We start from the raw sequence: 21,161 nt of genomic DNA, 5'->3' as shown, positions 1-21,161 counted from the left end.
CTTGTAGGCTTTTATCCCATTAATTTGTCTATGTCAGTTGAATTCCTAGACCGAGTTGGAGACCCTATGAGTGTAGAGACAAGTTGTTCTTCCCCGACAAATGGAAGCATTTGCAAGAGTATGTCCTAGAGTAGACTGTCACTCACCTGAACACGGCAAGAGTTACAGCTGTAAGTGCTTTTAATTCATTAATTTATTCTGAGGGCCACCTGCTGTTTACATTACGCACATTATAGAACACTGGTTACAGACAGGAGGCATAAGGATCCCTCATTTTAAAAAAAAACCTAACAATGACCAGAAATCTTGAAAGAAAGCTCAAGTTGACTTGATCCGGATCTTTACGTTGTACTCATCTGACAGAATTCTTATAAAGCCAGTCATCTCCAGTCCTCCAAAAGCCACTTTTTAAAAAGAGAATGATTATATTCAATTTTTTTTTTAATCTACTAAGTGTAAATATCTATTTAATACGCAGGATGTGTTCTTTGTGGAAATAAGTTTGAAAATAGTAGCTGGAAACCTCTCTTACGTCACATAGAAGCAATGTATAAAAATTTTTCAAAAGCATAAAAACTTCTATTTCTGGACCAAGGTGAAGTAAAACACACTTCTCCCTATTCTTTCTGCGAAGTACAACTAGCAACCCGGAACCTCCCATATACGTTAAACATAAGACTGCCAAAGGGTGTCGAGAAGGTAGGCTGGCTAAGTGACCTTGAAAGTTGAGGAACAAGATGTTGTGTGTTCCCTGGGTTTTCTTTTTACCTCATCTATCCTGGATGTGGTGCTGAAGAAGCTGGCAATCTAGAAATGCCAAGGAAGGCAAACAAACACCAACAATAAAGACACAAAACCAGAAAACCCTGTTATCTCTAGCCAAAAGACCAAAGGTCCACCTAGAAAGTGGAGAACTTAAGAAGTAACTACTCTCCTCCAGCCAAACACCATGGAAAACATCCTGCATCTCCCCCCCACCCCACTCCCCACCTATAAGGTTTCTGTGGAGGCTGACGAGGGAAACAAAGGCAAGAAAAATGTAGCTTAACTTCCATTCCCTTATAGCCTGCAGCCCACTGCTGGATGTCAGACACCTGCAGGTGTAACACCCCTCAAGAAGTTCATGGCTGCCTTGATGCCTTACTGTTAACACTTCCTTAAAAACTAAAAGCAACCTGGTCTGGACAATAGCTGAATGGTCCTGTGAGACCCTGCTTTCAGCATCCAGAAATTCCTTGGAGACTTACGGTGAAACTTGCAAAGTATAATCAGTCACTCCTCCCAACCCCGGTGCAGCTCTTCCTGCCCACCGGTCCTGTCCTCGTGCTTTCATAAAGTCGCCTTTTTGTGCTGAAGACATCTCAAGAATTCTTCCTTGGCCGTTTGCTCATGAACCCCACTTCAAACTCCCTCAGAGGCCACATGGGGATCCTGGACTTCCACCCTTCTCGGCAACGATGGGGCACTTCTCCCCTCTCGGCATGTTGGAACTATCCACCTAGGATTTTAAAGCAACCATCGTAAAAATACTTCAATGAGCAATGACAGACACACGCGAAACAAGTGAAAGATGGGAAAGCCTCAGCATAGAAATAAAAGAAGAACCCAATTCAAGTTTTAGAACTGAAAAATACAATGCCTGAAATAACAAGCTCCATGGATGGGGTCGTGGATGGGGTCAACGGCAGAATGGAGAAGATAGGGACAAAACAGTGAATCTGAAGATTGAAAAACAGAAATTGCCCAATTTGAACAACGGAGAGAGACTGGGGAGAGAAATGAACATCAGAGACACGTAGAACGATGACAAAAGATGTAACATTCTTGTCTTCAGAGGACCAAAAGGAGAGGAGAAAAGAGGGTGGTGTTGGAAAAGTATATTTGAAGAAATAATAACCAAAAATTTCTAAATTTGACAAAAGACATAAACCTACAGATTTAGGAAGCTCCACAAACCCCAAGTGGAATAAACCCAAACACATAATCAAACCTATGAAAATTAAAGACACAAATATACACACACACAGACACACACACAGCAAGAGAAACAAAACCCATGTAAAAGGGAAAAATCAACTCAAATGGTAGCAGATTTGTCATCAGAAACCACATACCAAAAGGAAGGGTCACATATTTTTAAGAGCTAAAAGGGAAGAACTGATACTGTCCCTCTGAATTTCACGTCCTTGAGAAATTAGCAGGGAAATAAAGTCGTTCTCAGATAAAGTAAAGCATGAGAATTTGCTGCCAGTGTTATCTATCCATAGAAGAATGGCAAAAGGGAGTTTGGGGGGGGGGGGAGAAAGAAATGATATAATATTTTTGGAACATTAACAAGGAAGAACAACAAAAAGAAATATGGGTAAACGCAATTGTCTTGAATCTTCTAAAGTATGTTTAGAGGCTAAATTTCTAATATTATCTGATGTGGTTCTCAACATATAGAGAGGAAATATTTCAGATAATTATAAACAAGGGAGGGTAAATGATTTAAAAGGAGAGAAGCTTGGTACAGTTCAACTGGTAACATGTAGATACCAGCGGACTGTGATGTTATGTGTATGTGATACCTAGAGCAACCACTAAAAAACTATCCAAAGACAATAAATGAATCAGAATCAAATTGTCTAAAGAAAATACTCAAGTAGCCCACAGGAAAGCCAGACCTAGAAAACAAAAAGTGGGTAACAGTGAGGGGGAAAAGAAACAAACAAACAGACAAAAAAAACCCACCAGAAAACAAAAACTAAAATGGCAAACTTAAGGCCTAACATGTATGGGAGAAGAATTTTTCCCCAACCCTTTTAGGGCTCCTTGCGAGGTCTGATAATGAAACTGCCAAAGATAAATTAGCAGGAGAAAAGCATACACATTTTATTAGAACTTTTACACGTACTTGGGAGCCTTCCTAAAAAAAATGAAAACCTAAAGTGACCAGAGTAGGAAGCTTTTACAATGAAATATCTTTGTAAAGGACTGAAAAGACAAAGGGGTTTGGGCAATGGGTAGTAAATGGTGAAAAAGTAACAAGGTTTGTTCATACAGCTTTCATGGCCCTAAATTCCCTGTTTCTGGTAATAAGCATGTTTCCCTAATCCTGTCTTTAGGGAAGAGGAGGTCAAAGTGAACTTCTTGCTTTTGCTGTTTTCCCAAACTCCTTTGGCTTAAGATATTCAGTATGTCAAGGTGCCATCTTTTGGGGTAGTAGGTCCTGAACCCCATCAATGTCAATAATTGCACCAAATACATATGATCTAAATGCATCCATTAAAAAACAGAGATTGGCTGAGTGGATAAAAATGTGCTGCAAATGTACGCTGTTATAGGGGAGGAAAAATAATTTTCCTCTACCCTTCTAGGTTGTTGGCTGAGACCCCCCTTATTGTTGGAATAAAAGATTACCAGGAGAAAAACAAACTGAGGTTTAATAACATGTGTACCTCCTGTATACAAGGGAGAGATCCAGGAAGTATTGAGTAATGCCCCAAATGGCCCAAGCCACTGCCTTAAATACCATCTCCAGCTAAACACAAAAGATGTTGGGGGTGGGGGGTGGGGGGCCAGTTCTGGGAAGTTACCAGGCAAAACACATTTAACCGGGTATGGTTAAATCTTTGACCAGATTTAAATCTTTACGCAGATTTAAATCTTTGCCTTCTCCAATGGGTCCCCCTAGTTTTAGTCATCCTTTTCCCAGTACAGAGAGGGAAATACTCTTACAAATGCAGATTTCCCTGGTAAATGTAAACTTCTCTCACAAATGACTAACTTCTACTGGGGTTTCAAAGCTCTTTAAATGTCTGCTATTTAAAGAAATAAATAATCCACTCAAGGTAATCCTTACACCAAAGAGGTATATTTTAGGGTGGCAAATATTGTCCCCCTTCAGTGTCTACAAGGAACTCACTTGAAATAGAACTACACACGCAGGTTGAAATTAAAGGGTAGGAGAAGCGAAACCATACAAATATCAACAAAAAGGAATCAGGATTGCCTCTCCTAATCAGATAAGTAAACCAGAGCAAAGAAAGTTACCAGAGATAGAAAGGGATATTACAGACCAATAAAAGGGTCAAACTACTAAGAAATCCATACGATTCTAAATGTATAAGCACCAAATAACTGTCTCGCAAAATACATGAGGCAAAAAATGGTTGAGCCGAGGGGGTGTGGGGCAAGCTGAGAGCAAAGTACAGGCTAACAGCACCCCTCTGCCCCCACACCCCCCACCCCAAGTGGGATATGTGTGATATTCCTCGGACACTCCTGGCCACCCAAGAACAGGGGAAAGGAAAGAAAGCAGATGGTTGACTCGTGGAGATCACAGTCCTGCAGGACAGGAATCTCCTTCAGTTTATGGAGAGCTTACTTAGTAAACGGCAAGAAAAAGGCAGTCTTATCCACAGCCTAATTCCCAGACACCTATAGGCTCCATTTCCTGGAGCCCTAATATCACCTTCATCAAGATGGAAGGGGGTTTAAGTGCTTGCCATGGTGATGGGGGAAACTAAGGCAAATGAAAAATTAAATTTCCTTACTGTCTACACCCCATTGACAAGCCCTTGAAACCGGCAGAGTGACCTCCCTCTGGGAGCTCAGCTGCCTCAATGATCACACTTTGCTGGGGGCAAAAGAGAGCCTTAGCTTAACATTACCCCGACCCCTCAAGATCCTGTAAGTCTCCTGAAACACATAAAAACTCCTTTGCAAACCTCCTTTATCTTTAACCCCCAAGTATATGTTGGCAATTATATTCTCAGTTTATGGGCCCTGATATACATCTGAAGGTCTCATGACTGAGGTTTCACTAAACGGTAATAAATGACATTTTCCTAACAACAGCTACTGCCTCAAGGTCCTAGAAACTTTGCTTCCAAAATTCCTTACAGATACGCTCTACCCCTAACCCCACCCCGCCCCAGCCTGAGAGTATATAATTAGTCACTCTTCACAGCCCCAGGGCAGCTCTTTCTGCCTACCCGTCCTGTCCCTTTGCTTTAATTAAATCACCTTTTTGCACCAAAGAGGTCTTCAAGAATTCTTGCTTGGACCTTGGCTCCCAACCCCCCTTCCCCCTTCACTCCAAAACGTCCTCACAAAGGCCGTCAGGCAATTGAAGCTTGTAGGCCATCCTGAGCTAAGAAATGGGATAGGGGCCTGGGGCTTCAAAGGGGAGGGGGCAATTCACAGAAAGGTAAGCGTAGATGTTTGGTTAATCAGATGTTTGCTCTGCCCGGCAGAAAAACCTTTCAGATTAAAAAAAAAAACAGGTATGCCTGACAATAGCTCTCCTTCTGGTAGTGTTAGAGCAGGCAGTTAGTTACATTGCAACAGGATGCCTGGAGGTCAGCAAGGAGGAAGTCGTGGCCAGCTATCTGGAAAGTGAGAGGCCCGTCACACCAGACAGGCCCAAAATGGCGGCGAACTGACAGAAAGCCCCTGAGCAAATTAGGAAAAAAAGGCCTGAAACCCCGCTTTTCATCCCTAGTGAACATCCTAGTTAACACCTAGGATAAAAGAAAGAAACCCGAACCCCAGGGAGGCAGCTGGCTGTCTCTCTGGAGCTTTCTCCTTCTCCTATCTCAACAGTGTACTTTTCACTTCAACAAACTCTCCCACTTGTGTCCCTCGTCCGCTGTGTTCTGTGTCTGTCTTTGGATTCTTTCTCCTGACAAGACCAATAACCTTTGGCGACTCCTTTGGGACCGGCTCAGTCGAGGCCTCAGGGCCCGAGTTTTCCCAGTTTACCCGGCAACAAGATCTCTATTAATTTAAAAGGATAACAGAAGGTATGCTCTCACTTGTATTACATTATACACCTGTCCATATAGACTTGCACAAAGTAAAACTTCCAGAAGATTGAGGGCAAAAATGTCCCGGATAATGGAATTACAGTAGATTTTTATTTGTCTATTTGAAATTATTTTGAATGGTTGATGGGCAGACAGAGGGGGTTGGGAGACCTTTCATTTGGAGGGAGGCCGAGAATTTGGAAAAGAGAAGAAAGGTCCACAAACAGATAACAGGGGGTCCAGAAAGTGTTTCTCCCCTACAAATTCAGCTCTTCCTGTCTCCAGGTCACCTTTGTTGGACCGAAAGGTAGGAAGAACTTTCCATGACTGAAAGGAGAATCAGGAAGGTAAGACAGGTTATTTTTTGCTCGTTTGCTTTGTTACTCAGAGACCGCCTCTCTGAAGAAAATGTGGGTGTTTTATTAAGCAAGGGGGTGTATAAACCCTTCTAGAATTTAACTTTGATGGCTTGACTGCTGGCCTTGCTGTGTCCAAAGTTGGTGCTTTATCGGATACAACTGGGGAGATTTTATAAAAAAAATTTTTCTGGTTTCTCCGCACTCCCACTATAGATCTGGGGTCCTACCACAGGGTCCGGGCATCGATTTTTTTAAAAAATCTCGTTCACTTGTTACAGATCAGCCAGGTATCCAGGAGAGATGGCAAAAGGGCCTAGGTCTGAGTTTAGGAGGCTTGGGGTTTAGTTTGAACTCCTCAATTAAGGGTAAAGTTTTAGGTAAAGCATCAAATATCAGGAAGGAAGGGAAGCAGGAGGGAGAGGAGAAGAGAGAGAAGAAAGGGACCAAAGCAAGCAGGCAGGCAAAAGTTTTGAAGGACAAGATGGGGAGAAAATAATCTGTTTGATCATTTTGAAAAGATCATTTTGAAAAGGATAGGAAATAATATTACCATCCAGATCTCACCTCTCCAGGGGAAGAACATAAGTGTCAGTGATTCTTAAACTGTAGCCGGAGTTTGATAATTAGAAAAAGAAAAAAAACAAAACAAAACACAAAAGGAAAGAAAAAGGAAAGGAAAGGAAAGGAAGAGAAAAGAGAAGAGAAGAGAAGAAAAGAAAAGAAAAGAAAAGAGAAGAGAAGAAACAGAAAGAAATGAGACAAGAAGAGAAAAGAAAAGAAGAGAAGAGAAAAGAAAAAGGGCCTGGGAGGGGTGAGGGGAGATGTCTTTTTATAAGAATGAATTTTAAAGACAGGGGTCTCTTTCACAGCTATATGTTGCCTCTGCTGAGACAGTAAATACACAGCAGTCTACTGACGTGGTATCTGGGAAAAGAGAATTTAAGTTTAACTTTTCATTTTAAAGGGGTCCTTAAAAAAAAGAAATTAAATCCTACTTCAAATTTGACTTCTTCATCCAAAGGACACTGTTGTAGATCGCCCTTACGTAAAGTGTTCGTAAACCGATGAAAAATATTCTTTCCCTCCCCTTTTCACAGGCAGTCAACAGCTCAGTCCTACCCAATCTGACACCGCCCCCCACCCCCTCAAACCGGGACCCAGACCTGCCCAAATGTCTCCTCTTCCTCCACCAAGATCATTACTGTCTTTTGAGCATCATTTTTGGAGTCCCAGTTTTTTGAAAAAGGTTTACTAAGAACAACCCGCATACCAGCCTCTGCGGGGCCCTCCCGGCCAGCCAACGAGGTGCCGCGAAGGGGAAGCGCGGGAAATTCAAACTCTTTGTCCTTCCTAGAGCTGCACGGCCGTGCTTCCCGCCCTTCTGGTGGCATTCCAGAGAAACCAGTGACACAGGAAATAGGAGCCCGGGTTTCCGACCTGCAAGAAAACTGAAACCGGTTTAGATCGGCCGTTGCCATCGGGAAACAATTCTAACGCGAAACTAGAGTAATTTCATTTAATGCGTGCGCAGAGAGCTTGAGGTATACCCCATGGATGCCCACGGGAACCACGGGCGGCTCCGCTGTTTACCTAATGCTTTAGGTTCTGGGGAGTTGAGGCTCCGGGAATACGTGCGCCTACCGGCTCTTTCTAGTACCTGGACCTCTCCTCCTCCCAATTGGGCAGCATGGAATAGTAATCCGCGGAGGGTCCCTATTTTGAAATGCTGTAGTCACTTCTTTACCTAGCAGGGAAACTCCCGTCTACTTTAGAAACCTGCAGACACAGGGAAAGGAGTGAGCGCTTCCAAGTATTACGAGTTTGGGGGAAAACGAAACGTGGGCTGAAAAAAACCTTACAAGTGAAGTGGCGCTTTGCAGCACAGCCATTGCGCCACAATATTTTATTTCGCTGAGAGCCTAGTTAGTGACCACCCAAACGCATATTTGGCTCTAAAAATGCCCCTACGGATCACCACTTCAGTGGATTCCTTAAGACTGTAGCCCAAGCTTGCAATTGCTCAGCCACGGAATGGCAGTTATAGCTCTCCTTTGATCAAGTGGGTGGCTCTGAAAAGAGCCTTTGGGTTGGATTGTGCCTCCAAACACTCACTTGGAGCTGGTGTACTTGGTGACGGCCTTGGTGCCCTCGGACACGGCGTGCTTGGCCAGCTCCCCGGGCAGCAGCAGGCGCACGGCCGTCTGGATCTCCCGGGACGTGATGGTCGAGCGCTTGTTGTAATGCGCCAGGCGCGACGCCTCGCCCGCGATGCGCTCGAAGATGTCGTTCACGAACGAGTTCATGATGCCCATGGCCTTGGACGAGATGCCGGTGTCGGGGTGCACCTGCTTCAGTACCTTGTACACGTAGATGGAATAGCTCTCCTTGCGGCTGCGCTTGCGCTTCTTGCCATCCTTCTTCTGCGCCTTAGTGATGGCTTTCTTGGAGCCCTTCTTCGGGGCAGGAGCAGATTTGGAGGGCTCAGGCATGGTTTTTTTCTAAGAGCTGTAGAAATGCTAATCGCACTCCCCACAACAAAGGTTAGTGTTGTGAGGGGTCCAGAGCCCATTCTTTTATAGTTCTTCAATGCAAATGAAGGTTCAAGAATTATCACTTCTGATTGGATAAAAGCAGAACACTTTCGTTAAGGGGAGGGGTTTATGCAAATGAGGGATACACAGTTTCTCTTCCTATTGGATACACAGGCAAACATACTTTGACCAATGGGAAGGCGTATTGGCTCATCCCCGCTCTGCCTATAAAAGAACTTTTTTTTTTTTTTTTTTTTTTTTTTTAAATTTCCCTGAGCTGCCAAGTTCGTCTCTTTGTGTTCCGCGGGTCTTTAGCTGGTGAGTTAGTCTCCCTTGATATGTCTGGACGTGGTAAACAGGGCGGCAAGGCTCGCGCCAAGGCCAAGACGCGCTCGTCGCGGGCCGGCCTGCAGTTCCCGGTGGGGCGCGTGCACCGCCTGCTCCGCAAGGGCAACTACGCCGAGCGGGTCGGGGCCGGCGCGCCGGTGTACCTGGCGGCCGTGCTGGAGTACCTGACGGCCGAGATCCTGGAGCTGGCGGGCAACGCGGCCCGCGACAACAAGAAGACGCGCATCATCCCGCGCCACCTGCAGCTGGCCATCCGCAACGACGAGGAGCTCAACAAGCTGCTGGGCCGCGTCACCATCGCGCAGGGCGGCGTCCTGCCCAACATCCAGGCCGTGCTGCTGCCCAAGAAGACCGAGAGCCACCACAAGGCTAAGAGCAAGTAAAGTCTAGCCCAGAAGACCACGGATCTTCCGCTTTTCTACAGCTAATCAAAGGCTCTTTTCAGAGCCATCCATATTTTCACATGAAAGGCTAGTAACCAGCCTGTTACGTTAGTAGAATCAGTCCTGAATCTGTAAAAGATAAGGTAACGTCAAAACCTTGTTCAAAAAACAAAACAAAAACCCCCCACTCAACTTTATATGCCAGATGGAACTGACCTACAAAAAGTAAAGGGGCTCAAATGTAAGCATAACAAGCAGAATGGAAATTTGCGTTTGGCCAATAAGAAAGCCGCGCGGGATTTTCAAATTTTCAATTTAAGGAAAACCCATCGTATCAAAGAAGCCCGAGATCATTTGTTGCTGTCCAGTGTAGTGTGAATCTAGCATTACCAGACCAAGTGCTTTACATGCTATCTTCCAGGTCCATCCAGGGACCCTGCCATGTAGTTTCACACGAGAAAACTGTATTAAGGGAGGTATAATGACCAAAGACCTAGGAAGTGGCAGTCCAAGAAACCCGAGGTTTACTTAAAAATAACTAATCCAGACGTCTAGGGGAGAAGGAGACAAGACAATCGCACTCAGAGAAGTGTGCAGCCCAGCAGGTTGGTGACATTCGAGCCTGTCAGGAATTGAGAATCTCAGGTCCCACTTAGGTTTACTGAACCAAAAGTTACGTTTCGCATGGTGAAATCCTCGCTTTTCACGCTGTACTCTGTGAAAGGATAAAACAGAACCTGGACGCTGAAAAGAGGGGTGAGGTGGAGTGATTCATCCAATCAGGCTCTCCAGTAATTAATTACCCTTCGACCAATGGTTTTATCGCGCGGTTCTTTTGAAAAATGACAAGACCAATCAGAATGCTTCTTACTGTATATAAGGGGAACTTCGCCCTTGCTCACCAGGTTCTGTGTGTTCTTGGTTGTTTCAGATGGCTCGCACGAAGCAGACGGCGCGCAAGTCGACGGGCGGCAAGGCCCCGCGCAAGCAGCTGGCCACCAAGGCGGCCCGCAAGAGCGCGCCGGCCACCGGCGGCGTCAAGAAGCCGCACCGCTACCGGCCCGGCACGGTGGCCCTGCGCGAGATCCGCCGCTACCAGAAGTCCACCGAGCTGCTGATCCGCAAGCTGCCGTTCCAGCGGCTGGTGCGCGAGATCGCGCAGGACTTCAAGACCGACCTGCGCTTCCAGAGCTCGGCCGTGATGGCGCTGCAGGAGGCGTGCGAGGCCTACCTGGTGGGGCTCTTCGAGGACACCAACCTGTGCGCCATCCACGCCAAGCGCGTCACCATCATGCCCAAGGACATCCAGCTGGCGCGCCGCATCCGCGGGGAGCGGGCGTAAGGCCGGTTTTTGGTTGAAAAAGGCTCTTTTCAGAGCCACCCACACTTTCTCTTAAAAGTACCTGTAACTTTTAATTGCTTGGCGTAATTGAGCCGCTATGGAAATAGTCCTTTACGGATGTTTTTCATGTTCGGTATCTGAGCGTTGCATATCCCTTTTTCCCAGTCCGTTCTATTAAGTGATTTGTCATTCACGTGGCGGCTTGTTGAATATAGATCTAGTTACTCACAACTTGGACCAGTTTGACGTGCATACAAGAAATTGAGGACAAAGTAAGCTTTTAATTGGCTTTTGAGTTCTCCAGGGAGTTGTTTAATGTTTATTTTTGAGAGACCGGGTGAGTGGTGGAGAGGCAGAGGGACACCCCAGAATTGAAACAGGCTCCTCCTGGCTCCGAGCTGTCAGCACAGGGCCTGCCGGGGCCCGAACTCAAGGACCCGAGCTGTCAGCACAGGGCCTGCCGGGGCCCGAACTCAAGGACCCGGAGATCCTGACCTGGGCGGAAGTCGGAGCTTAACCGACAGAACCACCCAGGCGCCCCCTCCAGGGCTTCTCATTTGTAGTGCAATTCTCTGAAGAGCTTCCACGGATTCATTGTTACCTGGTTGGGCTTTAATAAAAGAGAACATTTAGTTATGTGAGTTTGTAGGAGCTCCTGACCATCTCCTGTACTTCCTGTCCTTGGTCCACTTAGCATAATAGAAGTTAACCTAATAGCATGATCAGTATCCATCCACTTAAGTGTTAATTTCCTAAGTTTAAAAGTATAATGAACTGATGCTAGGTAAGCTTTTTCTGAAGCCTAAAATTTACACAACTCTTAACAATTACAATTCAAAATTTCAAATACAAAACTAGACAGTGAATATTAATTTATAATGGAAAGATGAGCCAAATTCCAATTTTGCAAAAATAAAACCATAGCCATCACAAAGTTCAGAAGAATAGCACATTTTATTAACTCTCGAATACAACCTTATCATGCTTATTTTCCTGTTTTTTGACCGCATACTCCGACTTCATCTTCACTCGAAAGTTATTTTGTACTATTTTCTATATAGACAATAGGAAGACAATTCAGTATTTCCTCCAGCACGATTGATCACAAACTGTTTTGTTCTCCTGATCGCTTAGTACTTTCAGCTTCAAAGCACATTATTGGTAATGTCATGTGTAAGACTGTTTTCAAATTTAGAAAATCCTGTCAAGCTTCTTGCATACGTGAGCTGTAAAATTTAGAGGATTTCTTCATGGACTAGCTTCCCGTTCTGTACATTTCAAATCTTGACTCGGCTGTACTATACGTTCACTGCCAGCGCGTTCGCTACGAAAATGTAGATGTCATATAATGACAGGAGTCCAACATCTTCTTGTCTGTAATCCAGCTGAGTTTGTCCATGAACAGGAGAAAACTCCTTGACGCCATTCTTACTTCAGATTGGCTAGAACTGAACTATACATGAGCACATCTGCAAATCGCGCTGCTCATCTCATTAACCCCTACCCAAATACATTCAACTCCATTTTCTCTTACCCAAATCCAGATATGTTCTTCAGTATCTCACCATAATCAGACAAAAGGTGAACTGTAATGAAAGGGAAGATTAACTTCCGATAGACAACAAGTCTAACTGGCTGTGAAGAAAGTATTTTAACATTGAAATTTTGCAAAAAAATGAGACCCAGTGAACACAGTCCCAAGAGCCCCTCTCAGACCTTTGCGCCTAATATTTGAGTTTCATTAGCTTCTGGGTAAACCTGCTTCTGATCACTGGCTGTGTTTTTCTAACTTATATACGGCTTTCCCATGCCCTGCTACCACTCTGTTCTAACATCTCAGCCTAGCACCCTAGGAGTTGAGAATCACTGGTTTGGGATGACTCTAGGCCTCTGGCAAAGAGCTTTGCTTTGCATGATGCTTTGAACTGTGGTACCATTCTCAGAGTTACCAGAAGAACAAAAGTTAGTGGGGAGGAGATAAAGTCAATTCTGAGCAGGTTGAACATTTTCAGTATCGCGGTGACTTCCCTGGGACAATATTGCAGGATGGTATCGATCTAGCCTGGGCTGAATATCATCTTCCTTTAGAGAAGGTTCCATGGAAGAGGTCCCCACATTTTCGTTGGAGTCTGTCTCCTAGTTCTCCATGGGTCAAGTAGCACATGAACCGATTGGCCTGCATTATTATAGAACATTCTTAATACAACCCTGAAAATCAGGTTCTCTCACTGTCTCCATTTTATAGAGGAAGAACGTTAGCCCAAGAGGGTTTACTTTAATTGGCCAGATTCATAATAGATATCATTGACAAGCAACCTCACAACAAACCCACACGCTAAATATCTTCGGACCAATAAGACTTCCTGGAAATGGATTGTTAGACCTAGTTCCTCCTCAAGGCTCACTCAGACTCACAGATTAGTGGATGGGTGGGAAATGCAGTGGCCTGGCCTGGGCTATGTTCTGTTATGAGAGTCCTCTGGCCAGTGGCCTAGTACGAGGGGAAATGCATACGATGCATAGAAGAAACATCACCTTTCAGGGATGCTCTCTGGGCTTCAGGACCAGCTCAGAATAATCATTTCCTTGGAAACATCTGGATTCTACTACAGAGCAGGTATTTGCTTGTGTTTTCATCACAGTATTTAGTTACTGTGGAACTATATCATCCAAGATAGTAGCCACTAGCCATATATGGCTATGAAGCACTTGAAATGTGGCTGGTCCAAACCAAGATGAGCTTTACGTGTAAAATACGTACCAGGTTTCAAAGAGTTGTCTGAAAAATAGAATTAAAAAAAAAATCTCAGTATTTTTTATATTAGATAACTTGTTGAAATAATATTTCTATAACAGTGAGTTAAAATACTCTCAAAATAGATTTTTCTTGTTCCTTTTCGCTTTTTGAAATATGGCTACTAGAAAATTTCAAATAACCTATGTGACTCCTATTGTATTTCTGAGGAAAAGCACTACTCTGCAAAGGGTAATGACACCGGCTCACTGAGCAGAAACTAACTAGCTATGTTCTTTTTTTTTTTTTTTAATTTTTTTTAATGTTTATTTTTGAGACAGAGAGAGACAGAGCATGAATGGGGGAGGGTCAGAGAGAGAGGGAGACACAGAATCTGCAGCAGGCTCCAGGCTCTGAGCTGTCAGCACAGAGCCCGACGCGTGGCTCGAACTCACGGACCGTGAGATCATGACCTGAGCCGAAGTCGGACGCTTAACCGGCTGAGCCACCCAGGTGCCCCTAACTAGCTATGTTCTTAATATCACCAGTCCTCAGTAATCATGACACCTACCTTTGAGTGCTAAGAAGGTGTTTGAAAAGAAATGGAGGGGTGCCTGGGTGGCTCAGTCTGTTAAACGTCTGACTTCGGCTCAGGTCACGATCTCAAGGTCGGTGGGTTTGAGCCCTGCATCGGGCTCTTGTGCTGACAGCTCGGAGTCTGGAGCCTGCTTCGGATTCTGTGTCTCCCTCTCTCTCTGCCCCTCCCCCGCTTGCACTCTGTTTCTCTCTGTCTCAAAAATACTAAGCAAACATTAAAAAAAGAAAAGCAATGGAGACTTCTCCCCGACAATGCTTGGTACGTTGTAAATTAGAACTCAGGAATTGCTAGCTCTCGACAGCAGTGTTGTTCCCACTGTACCCTAAATCGCAGCTGTACTCTGAAACCCTCTAATGATGTCACCTTGCCTTTTACTAGACCAACCTGTTCATCTCTGGCCTGGATTTCAACCCAAAGTTACTCTCTACATTTCCCTCAGGCGTAGAATCACCTAGAAATTTGCCTACGAGAAGTAATAGGATATTTAATTTTTCAGCCACGAGACCACTTGTGTATGCGCAGAAAAATTTTAAAAGGTGGGTATAATGCATTAAAATAACCTGTAATTTCTTTTTTTTCTTTTCTTCTTTTTTTTTAATGTTTATTTATTTTTGAGACAGAGAGAGACAGAGCATGAACAGGGGAGGGGCAGAGAGAGAGGGAGACACAGAATCTGAAACAGGCTTCAGGCTCTGAGCTGTCAGCACAGAGCCCGACGCGGGGCTCGAACTCGCGGACCGTGAGATCATGACCTGAGCCGAAGTCGGACGCTTAACTGACCAAGCCACCCAGGCGCCCCTAACCTGTAATTTCTGAGTTACACTTTTATCGTACGTGGACATGAGATCATGAATTTTCATGTTGAATTATCAATCAGCAATTTATTTGATGCGGTAATCATTGCCAAGTTTAGGTAGTCAGCCATGTTTGGGCAATTATTTGAATATATTATTGCCGTTGTCAATATTATTTTATAATAATAAGTAGATTATTGAAAATGATAACATTAATAATGTCAAAATAAAATGTAGACTTCATAAACTAAAAATCAAGACAAGGACCTTTTTCTTAAAGCAGCCAATGTAGAGTCTAATGAATGGCTTACAGTATTAGACCTAAGCCAGTCAACTTTGTGGACACCCGTGAGGGAATGGGCCAAAATCAAGGAAACATATTGTTGAAGGTCTTATCGAAAGTCTAGGCAAAATTAGAGGTTTTTACGATAACTTTTAGCTCTCCGTGAGTGAACTCTCCCCTCACCCTTGCTAGAGAAGGGCAAATATTTGTTTTTGAGGAATACATTTCATTTGAATAGTAAAAGGGTGCCCTTTACCTATACAAATATGTTTGCAGGAGACATTCAATGTTAGGATCCATTGTAAGTATATGAACCTAAAAAGTGTGTGGACTTGAAAGCATGAGTACTTAGCACAAGTACTTATAGTACTTAGCACAAGTACTGTGATTAAATTTAAGTGTCTTAATTGGGTCTCCTGGTTGCTGCAACTTGACCCAACCTGAGCCAAGGGAGGTTCCTGCCCCAGTGACAGGAGTACAGATGGCTCAGAGGACCCAGAATCCCCACGTTAGGAACCCAGAGAACGAAGCTCTATGCATCTCTCCTCTGTGCTCTGCCCTTGGCTCCATTCGGCATTTTTGATTCACCAGACCTCCCGGTGTCTCCTACAGATGAAACTCCCAGCCCCTGACATCAGGTCACCTCAATTTCTGCAACTCAGTTCCAGTTTTTGAACAGAGAATTTTTGATTGGCTCATATTGGCCCAATGACTTTTGGACCGGTCAACCCCCTTTAAGGTAAAAAGTTTAGGTCCACGGAGGACAGCGTGTATGAAGACCCACTGATATGAAAGCTTTAAACCAAGGATGAGGCTAGAGAAGAGCAGGATATTTGGGACCAGAGGGCATTCTAGAGTTTATTGTCCGTAAGGCTGCCATGAGCCACATACAGTTAAGTGAGCTCTTGAAATAGCCACGTAGGAACTGAGATGTGCTGTTTGTGTAAAATACATGGAGATTCCAAAGACAGAATATGAGAAACAAAAAAGAATGTAAAATCTCTCATAAATATTTTTACATTGATTTTGTGCTGAGCAAGAATATTTTGGACATGTTAGGTTAAATAAATTATGTGGTTTTTTTTAATATTTCTTTTTGAGAGTGTGTGTGTGAGAGAGAGAGAAAGAGAGAGAGAGTGGGGGAGCAGCAGAGAGAAAGGGAGACAGAGGATCTGAAGAGCCTGATGTGGGGCTCAAACTCACAGACCATGAGATGATGACCCCAGCAGAAGTCAGATGGTTAACGGACTGAGCCATTCAGGTGCCCCTAAATTATGTTATTAAAACTGATTCACCTGTTTCTTTCTTCCTTAGTTAATTTGGCTATAGACAGGACTGTTCTAGAGGTTGTTCATTCACTAGGCATAGATCCCTTCCATTACTGGATATCTTCAGTGTGCCAGGCCCCAAAGGAATCAAAAATCTCATAGGTTGTCATTTACAACAGCAACAAAGATGACAAGATATCTGGGAATAAAGGGTAATATATAATATGAAGATCTGTCTGCAGAAAATTTGAAACATTCTCCACAGGTACAAAATATTGGGGGGGGGGAGAGGGATGTGAAAACATAAAATGTTCTTGAACAGGAAAACTCATCCTCTCCCCAAATTAATTTGTAAATTTAACACCATCCCAATAAAACGAGGATATTGAGTGTGTGTGTGTGTGTGTGTGTGTGTGTGTGTGTTTATGTGTAGTGGAAGGGTGAAGAGGTGAGGTGGGAGGAAGCATCTTAAAGTGCATTTCGAAAAACAAAATAAATAAACAAAAACTAGAATAACAAGGAAATTCTGGGGAAAAAAAAAGAGCAACGACAGGGAATGAGCTCTATCCTCCCTCGGTCATGTTATAACATCTCAGTTTCTCAAACATTCGTGTTATAACATCTCAGTTTCTCAAACATTCCATTTTTATTTCAGTACCTACTATGGGTTATGTATTCTCAGCATTGAAGACAGTGCTGTGAACAATACTTAACAGTATGATCTCAGTGGAGAAATGACCAGAAAGATCAAAGGGACAAAGTAGAAAACCTAGGATTACTCCACCTATCCATGGAATTTAGCCTATGATAACGGTTGGCATCTCCAACGGGAGTGAGGTGGGGAGGGGAAAGGAAGCAGAAATGGAAGAGTCGTACGCATTTATTAAACCTTGTAACAAAATACAGGGGGTTCAATTGCTTTTAAAGTGAAATTGACAACACAAAAATTATTGAAACAAACCATGGGAAAACTTTCTTGGCGTGAATGCGCGCGCGCGGGTGCGCTGTGCTCTCAAAGAAGGGTCTTTCTACACATGAAAACGAACATTAAAGTATCCCATTCCGTTGGAAGGGACGGTGCGGGCAGGAATGAACTCCGTGGTCACTACCGGTAACGGGGGGAAATTAATCTAAGTTACTTAACGACTACATCAGTCGCTGTGGCAATGGGCGAAGAACTGAGCTTCGGGTCTCCAGAAGCCCCGGTTCCTGGAACTTGTCTCAGGAAAAACCGTGTTGACCAGAATATAAAACACGACGCTGGACTTTCCTCTGCCCAGAAGAAACGCCATCAGTATGAAAGAAGCCGCAGATTCCGCCGTGAAGATAAACTAAAGGCCTTCGTTAGAGACATCACTTCACCCCCACACATGCATACGTTCCCAGCTTTACCCGTACGTTACTCGCGTAGAAACCGTTGGGACTTCGGACCGCGCAAAAATGCGTTGAAAGCATCTCCGGCGTTTAGATGTTGACGTCTACCTAAAACGACGCTCGGTGACCCGCTGCCGGGACAAGATGGCCGACGAAGGGTTGTTGTGATGCACTCCAATCCATCACACTTTTGCGCAAAGTTACATGACGCGAGGGACAGAAGGGCGCCGGTCCAGCGGCGCCCGGTGGCAGGGTGGCCGCCGCCGCCGCGCGGTGGTCCAGACGCGGTCCTCAGCGGCCGCAGCGCGCGGGCTGGCCCACGGGAGCGCGCGGCACGGACGCCCGCACCGTCTCCTCCCCGGCGGGGTGCTGCGGCCGTCCCCGGACACGAGCTGGACTTTCCAAACCATGGGAAGTGTCCGAGGTATCAGGGACACACTTACCGGGCGTAAAAGGCACAATCAATCCACTGGAAACGAAACGTACACAGAATACACAAGAGGCCGGCCTCCACCCAATAAAACACGCGATGAAAAGCGTGGGCCGGAGGAGTGGGCCAACCCGCGAGCAGGGCGGGACTTTTGAACGGCTTTCCAACCCAATCGGGGGATTCCTGGAGACCGAGGAACTGGCTGACTTGATTTGTGGTTGTTTTCGATGGCCTGGCGCGGGGCGGGGCTGGCGCGCGAGTGCGCGCCTCCGGGACAGCGCTTCCGCACCGTAGCGGGGGAGGCCACCCGGGATGCCGCTGGGCAGGGGACGAGCCCTAGGACGGCGCAGAGACCCCCGCCGCCCCTTTCCGGCAGGCGTCAACTGTAGCTGCCAACCACACCTAGAACCAAAGGTTAAAGGGAGAAAGGGACAGGATTAGAAGGTTCAGCTCTTTCTTTGAGATCAGTGGTGGCTCTGAAAAGAGCCTTTTTGGGTTTCAGAAGCAGACGTTCTTCAACAGCCTACTTCTTTTTGGGTGCAGCCTTCTTGGGCTTGGCAACCTTGGGTTTGGCGGTCTTGGGCTTCACGGCCTTAGCTGCGCTCTTGGCGGCCTTCTTCGGCTTGGCAGCCTTCGCTTTCTTCGGACTCTTGGCCACTTTCTTGGCGACAGCAGCCCCCGCCGGCTTCTTCACCTTCTTCGGGGTCTTCTTGGCGCTCTTCTTGGGAGTGCCGGCCCCGGTGGCCTTCTTGGCTTTCTTGGCCGCCCCGGCAGCCTTCTTGGGCTTGGCTGCGCCCGCCTTCTTGGCTTTGGGCTTGGCCTCCCCGGACGCCGCCTTCTTGTTGAGCTTGAACGAGCCCGAGGCGCCGGTGCCCTTGGTCTGCACCAGGGTGCCCTTGCTCACCAGGCTCTTGAGACCCAGCTTGATGCGACTGTTGTTCTTCTCCACGTCGTAGCCGGCGGCCGCCAGCGCCTTCTTGAGCGCGGCCAGCGACACGCCGCTGCGCTCCTTGGAGGCGGCCACGGCCTTGGTGATGAGCTCGGACACCGGTGGCCCAGAAGCCTTGCGGCGCACCCCTGTGGGTTTCTTGGCCGCCTTCTTCTTCACGGGGGCCTTCTCCGCGGGGGGCGCGGCGGCAGGAGCGGCGGGAGCGGTCTCCGACATGCTGAGGCTGTAGGACCGGGGACAAGTGGCAGAGCGCCGTGGGTGCGCCGGGGCCGGGCCGCCGTATATATAGAGCGCAGGCGCGCGCTGATTGGTGCTCCGCTCGCCCGCCTGGCTGGCAGGCTCCGAGCCGCCGCCGTGCGCCCAAGTTGTGTTTGTTCCACTTCACAAAAGGGGGAAAATGTTAAAATACCCCGCACCAAATCTCCCGGCTTTGGTCGGAAAAGGATCCGAGAAGCCTCAGGCTCCGGGCTCTCCATTTATTTTTTCCGCAACCCCAAAGGCGACGCGTCCAGGAGCCCCCAACTCCCCCAACTCCGAGGGAAGTCCAGGACGGTGGGAGACCACTTTCTGTTTTTCTCTTAAATTACCTGTTCGCTCCTTTGCCCCTGAAAGTTCTTTTTCTCAGGGGTGGTTGGGCACATGGTTGCCTTCTTTGGGAGACAAAAACGAAATGGTTTCCACCTAAATTTTCACGATAATTCTCTTTCTTCGCGAGGGAAGTAACACAGGTCCTCTGTGAATTCTGCGCACAGACCCACAGGAACCGTGGACTGGGACAAGTATTCCCGGGCCAGTCCAAAGCAGTTAGGGTTGGATGAAAGGGGGTCCGAAGGCCTTGGGGGGTGTCCTGGACCGTGGGGGGGTTAGAGACTTAAATCTTAGATTTGAAGACACTGAAATTCTTTATCAACTCCGTCTTTTCGTAGATGGGGGCGGGGCACTCTTCACTTCTCCAAAGGCGAGAAATTGGGCAGTTTTTAAAAAAGATCTCAGGTTCCCCTCTGGGTTGTGCAAGGCAGGGGGTCTGACCCTCAAGAATAGAGATAATAAGGGAAGAAGGGAGACCCCCTAAGCCTGCAAAGAATCCTCAATAGACTTGGTAGCGACAGACATTGAGATGATCTCTTTCCAAAGAAAACAAGCATTTATTTATTTATTTTTATATGTTCCAATAAAGACATGAACTTCAGCACGTGAAAATTCTAGATTACTTCCAGTAACAACATCTAACTCATGTTATGGTATAGAAGGACACTCTCTAACTGGGAATTCGACGACCTCGATGGAAGGAAAGCAGCTAACATTAATGTGATACACTTTTATAAGATGAACTGGAGATTCGAAGTAAAACAAAATGGATGGCAAATTTTTAAATAGAAATAGAGGACAATTCCTAAAACATGTAAGTTATTATACCATTTTTCTGTTGTTGGTAAGATTACCCCTTCTCATGCCCTTTGGTGCTGGTCATTTGGATTCCATTCTGAAGTTTGCTTTGTCTTTTAGGGACCAAGGAAGTATTACAACTTACCCGAAATTCCCATTCAAATATACAGCCACATGAAAATATGTGTTAAAGATGCCAGCCTTGGACCGGGGTCAAAAAAGGTTATACAACTTAAGTTCAGTGATGAAAGAAAAAAAAATGAGGCATTTTTAGACTAAGGATAACTCCATGTAAGTTTCACTGAGTAACGTTTGTTCAACATTGGGAAATCCTGTCTACTACTGATCATGTCCTCTGAGAATTAACAGCCTAATGAGATTAGTGATGGATGAATTAGCAGCCGTAGAAAACCACTGCAGACCTGCCATCCCTTGCCGTGATTTTGGATATAGGAATCGTAAGAAATTATTGAAAGTGTCTGAACAACTAAAGCACTTTTATCACACTAATGTATCTTGGCATCAAAATAATGAAATCAAATAAGAACATGCACTTTGCTCTGATTCTATGTACGAGGAGTTCCCCCCCT

At 45.6% G+C, this 21,161-nt stretch overlaps 4 protein-coding genes and 1 long non-coding RNA gene across 5 annotated transcripts; 2 read left to right on the top strand and 3 right to left on the bottom strand.

Annotated features, from left to right (window-relative positions):
- Positions 1-8,036: 8,036 nt before the first annotated feature.
- On the bottom strand, positions 8,037-8,706 carry LOC109252615 (histone H2B type 1-B). The gene has a single exon (XM_019425200.2). The coding sequence runs from the start codon at positions 8,638-8,640 to the stop codon at positions 8,260-8,262; it is 381 nt and encodes a 126-aa protein (XP_019280745.1). The 5' UTR covers positions 8,641-8,706; the 3' UTR covers positions 8,037-8,259.
- Positions 8,707-9,005: 299 nt separating this feature from the next.
- LOC109252598 (histone H2A type 1-H-like) lies at positions 9,006-9,601 on the top strand. Its single transcript, XM_019425182.2, has one exon. It carries the CDS (start codon positions 9,021-9,023, stop codon positions 9,411-9,413), a length of 393 nt encoding a protein of 130 aa, XP_019280727.1. The 5' UTR covers positions 9,006-9,020; the 3' UTR covers positions 9,414-9,601.
- Positions 9,602-10,336: 735 nt separating this feature from the next.
- Positions 10,337-10,799, top strand: LOC109252586 (histone H3.1). The gene has a single exon (XM_019425170.2). It carries the CDS (start codon positions 10,345-10,347, stop codon positions 10,753-10,755), a length of 411 nt encoding a protein of 136 aa, XP_019280715.1. The 5' UTR covers positions 10,337-10,344; the 3' UTR covers positions 10,756-10,799.
- An 891-nt stretch (positions 10,800-11,690) lies between these two features.
- Positions 11,691-13,784, bottom strand: LOC128777810 (uncharacterized). Its single transcript, XR_008423132.1, has 2 exons — positions 13,291-13,784; positions 11,691-12,341 (listed from the first exon to the last, which is right to left on the bottom strand). It is a non-coding gene; the product is annotated as an uncharacterized LOC128777810 (long non-coding RNA).
- A 3,510-nt stretch (positions 13,785-17,294) lies between these two features.
- On the bottom strand, positions 17,295-19,435 carry H1-2 (H1.2 linker histone, cluster member). The gene has a single exon (XM_019425158.2). The coding sequence runs from the start codon at positions 19,399-19,401 to the stop codon at positions 18,760-18,762; it is 642 nt and encodes a 213-aa protein (XP_019280703.2). The 5' UTR covers positions 19,402-19,435; the 3' UTR covers positions 17,295-18,759.
- Positions 19,436-21,161: the final 1,726 nt, after the last annotated feature.

Source organism: Panthera pardus, unplaced genomic scaffold (genome assembly GCF_024362965.1).
Source record: "Panthera pardus isolate Hobbes unplaced genomic scaffold, ASM2436296v1 HiC_scaffold_17, whole genome shotgun sequence".
Classification (NCBI taxonomy): domain Eukaryota; kingdom Metazoa; phylum Chordata; class Mammalia; order Carnivora; family Felidae; genus Panthera; species Panthera pardus.
The sequence above is the reverse complement of the archived record's forward strand: the minus strand, read 5'-3'. Positions and strand labels throughout refer to the sequence as shown.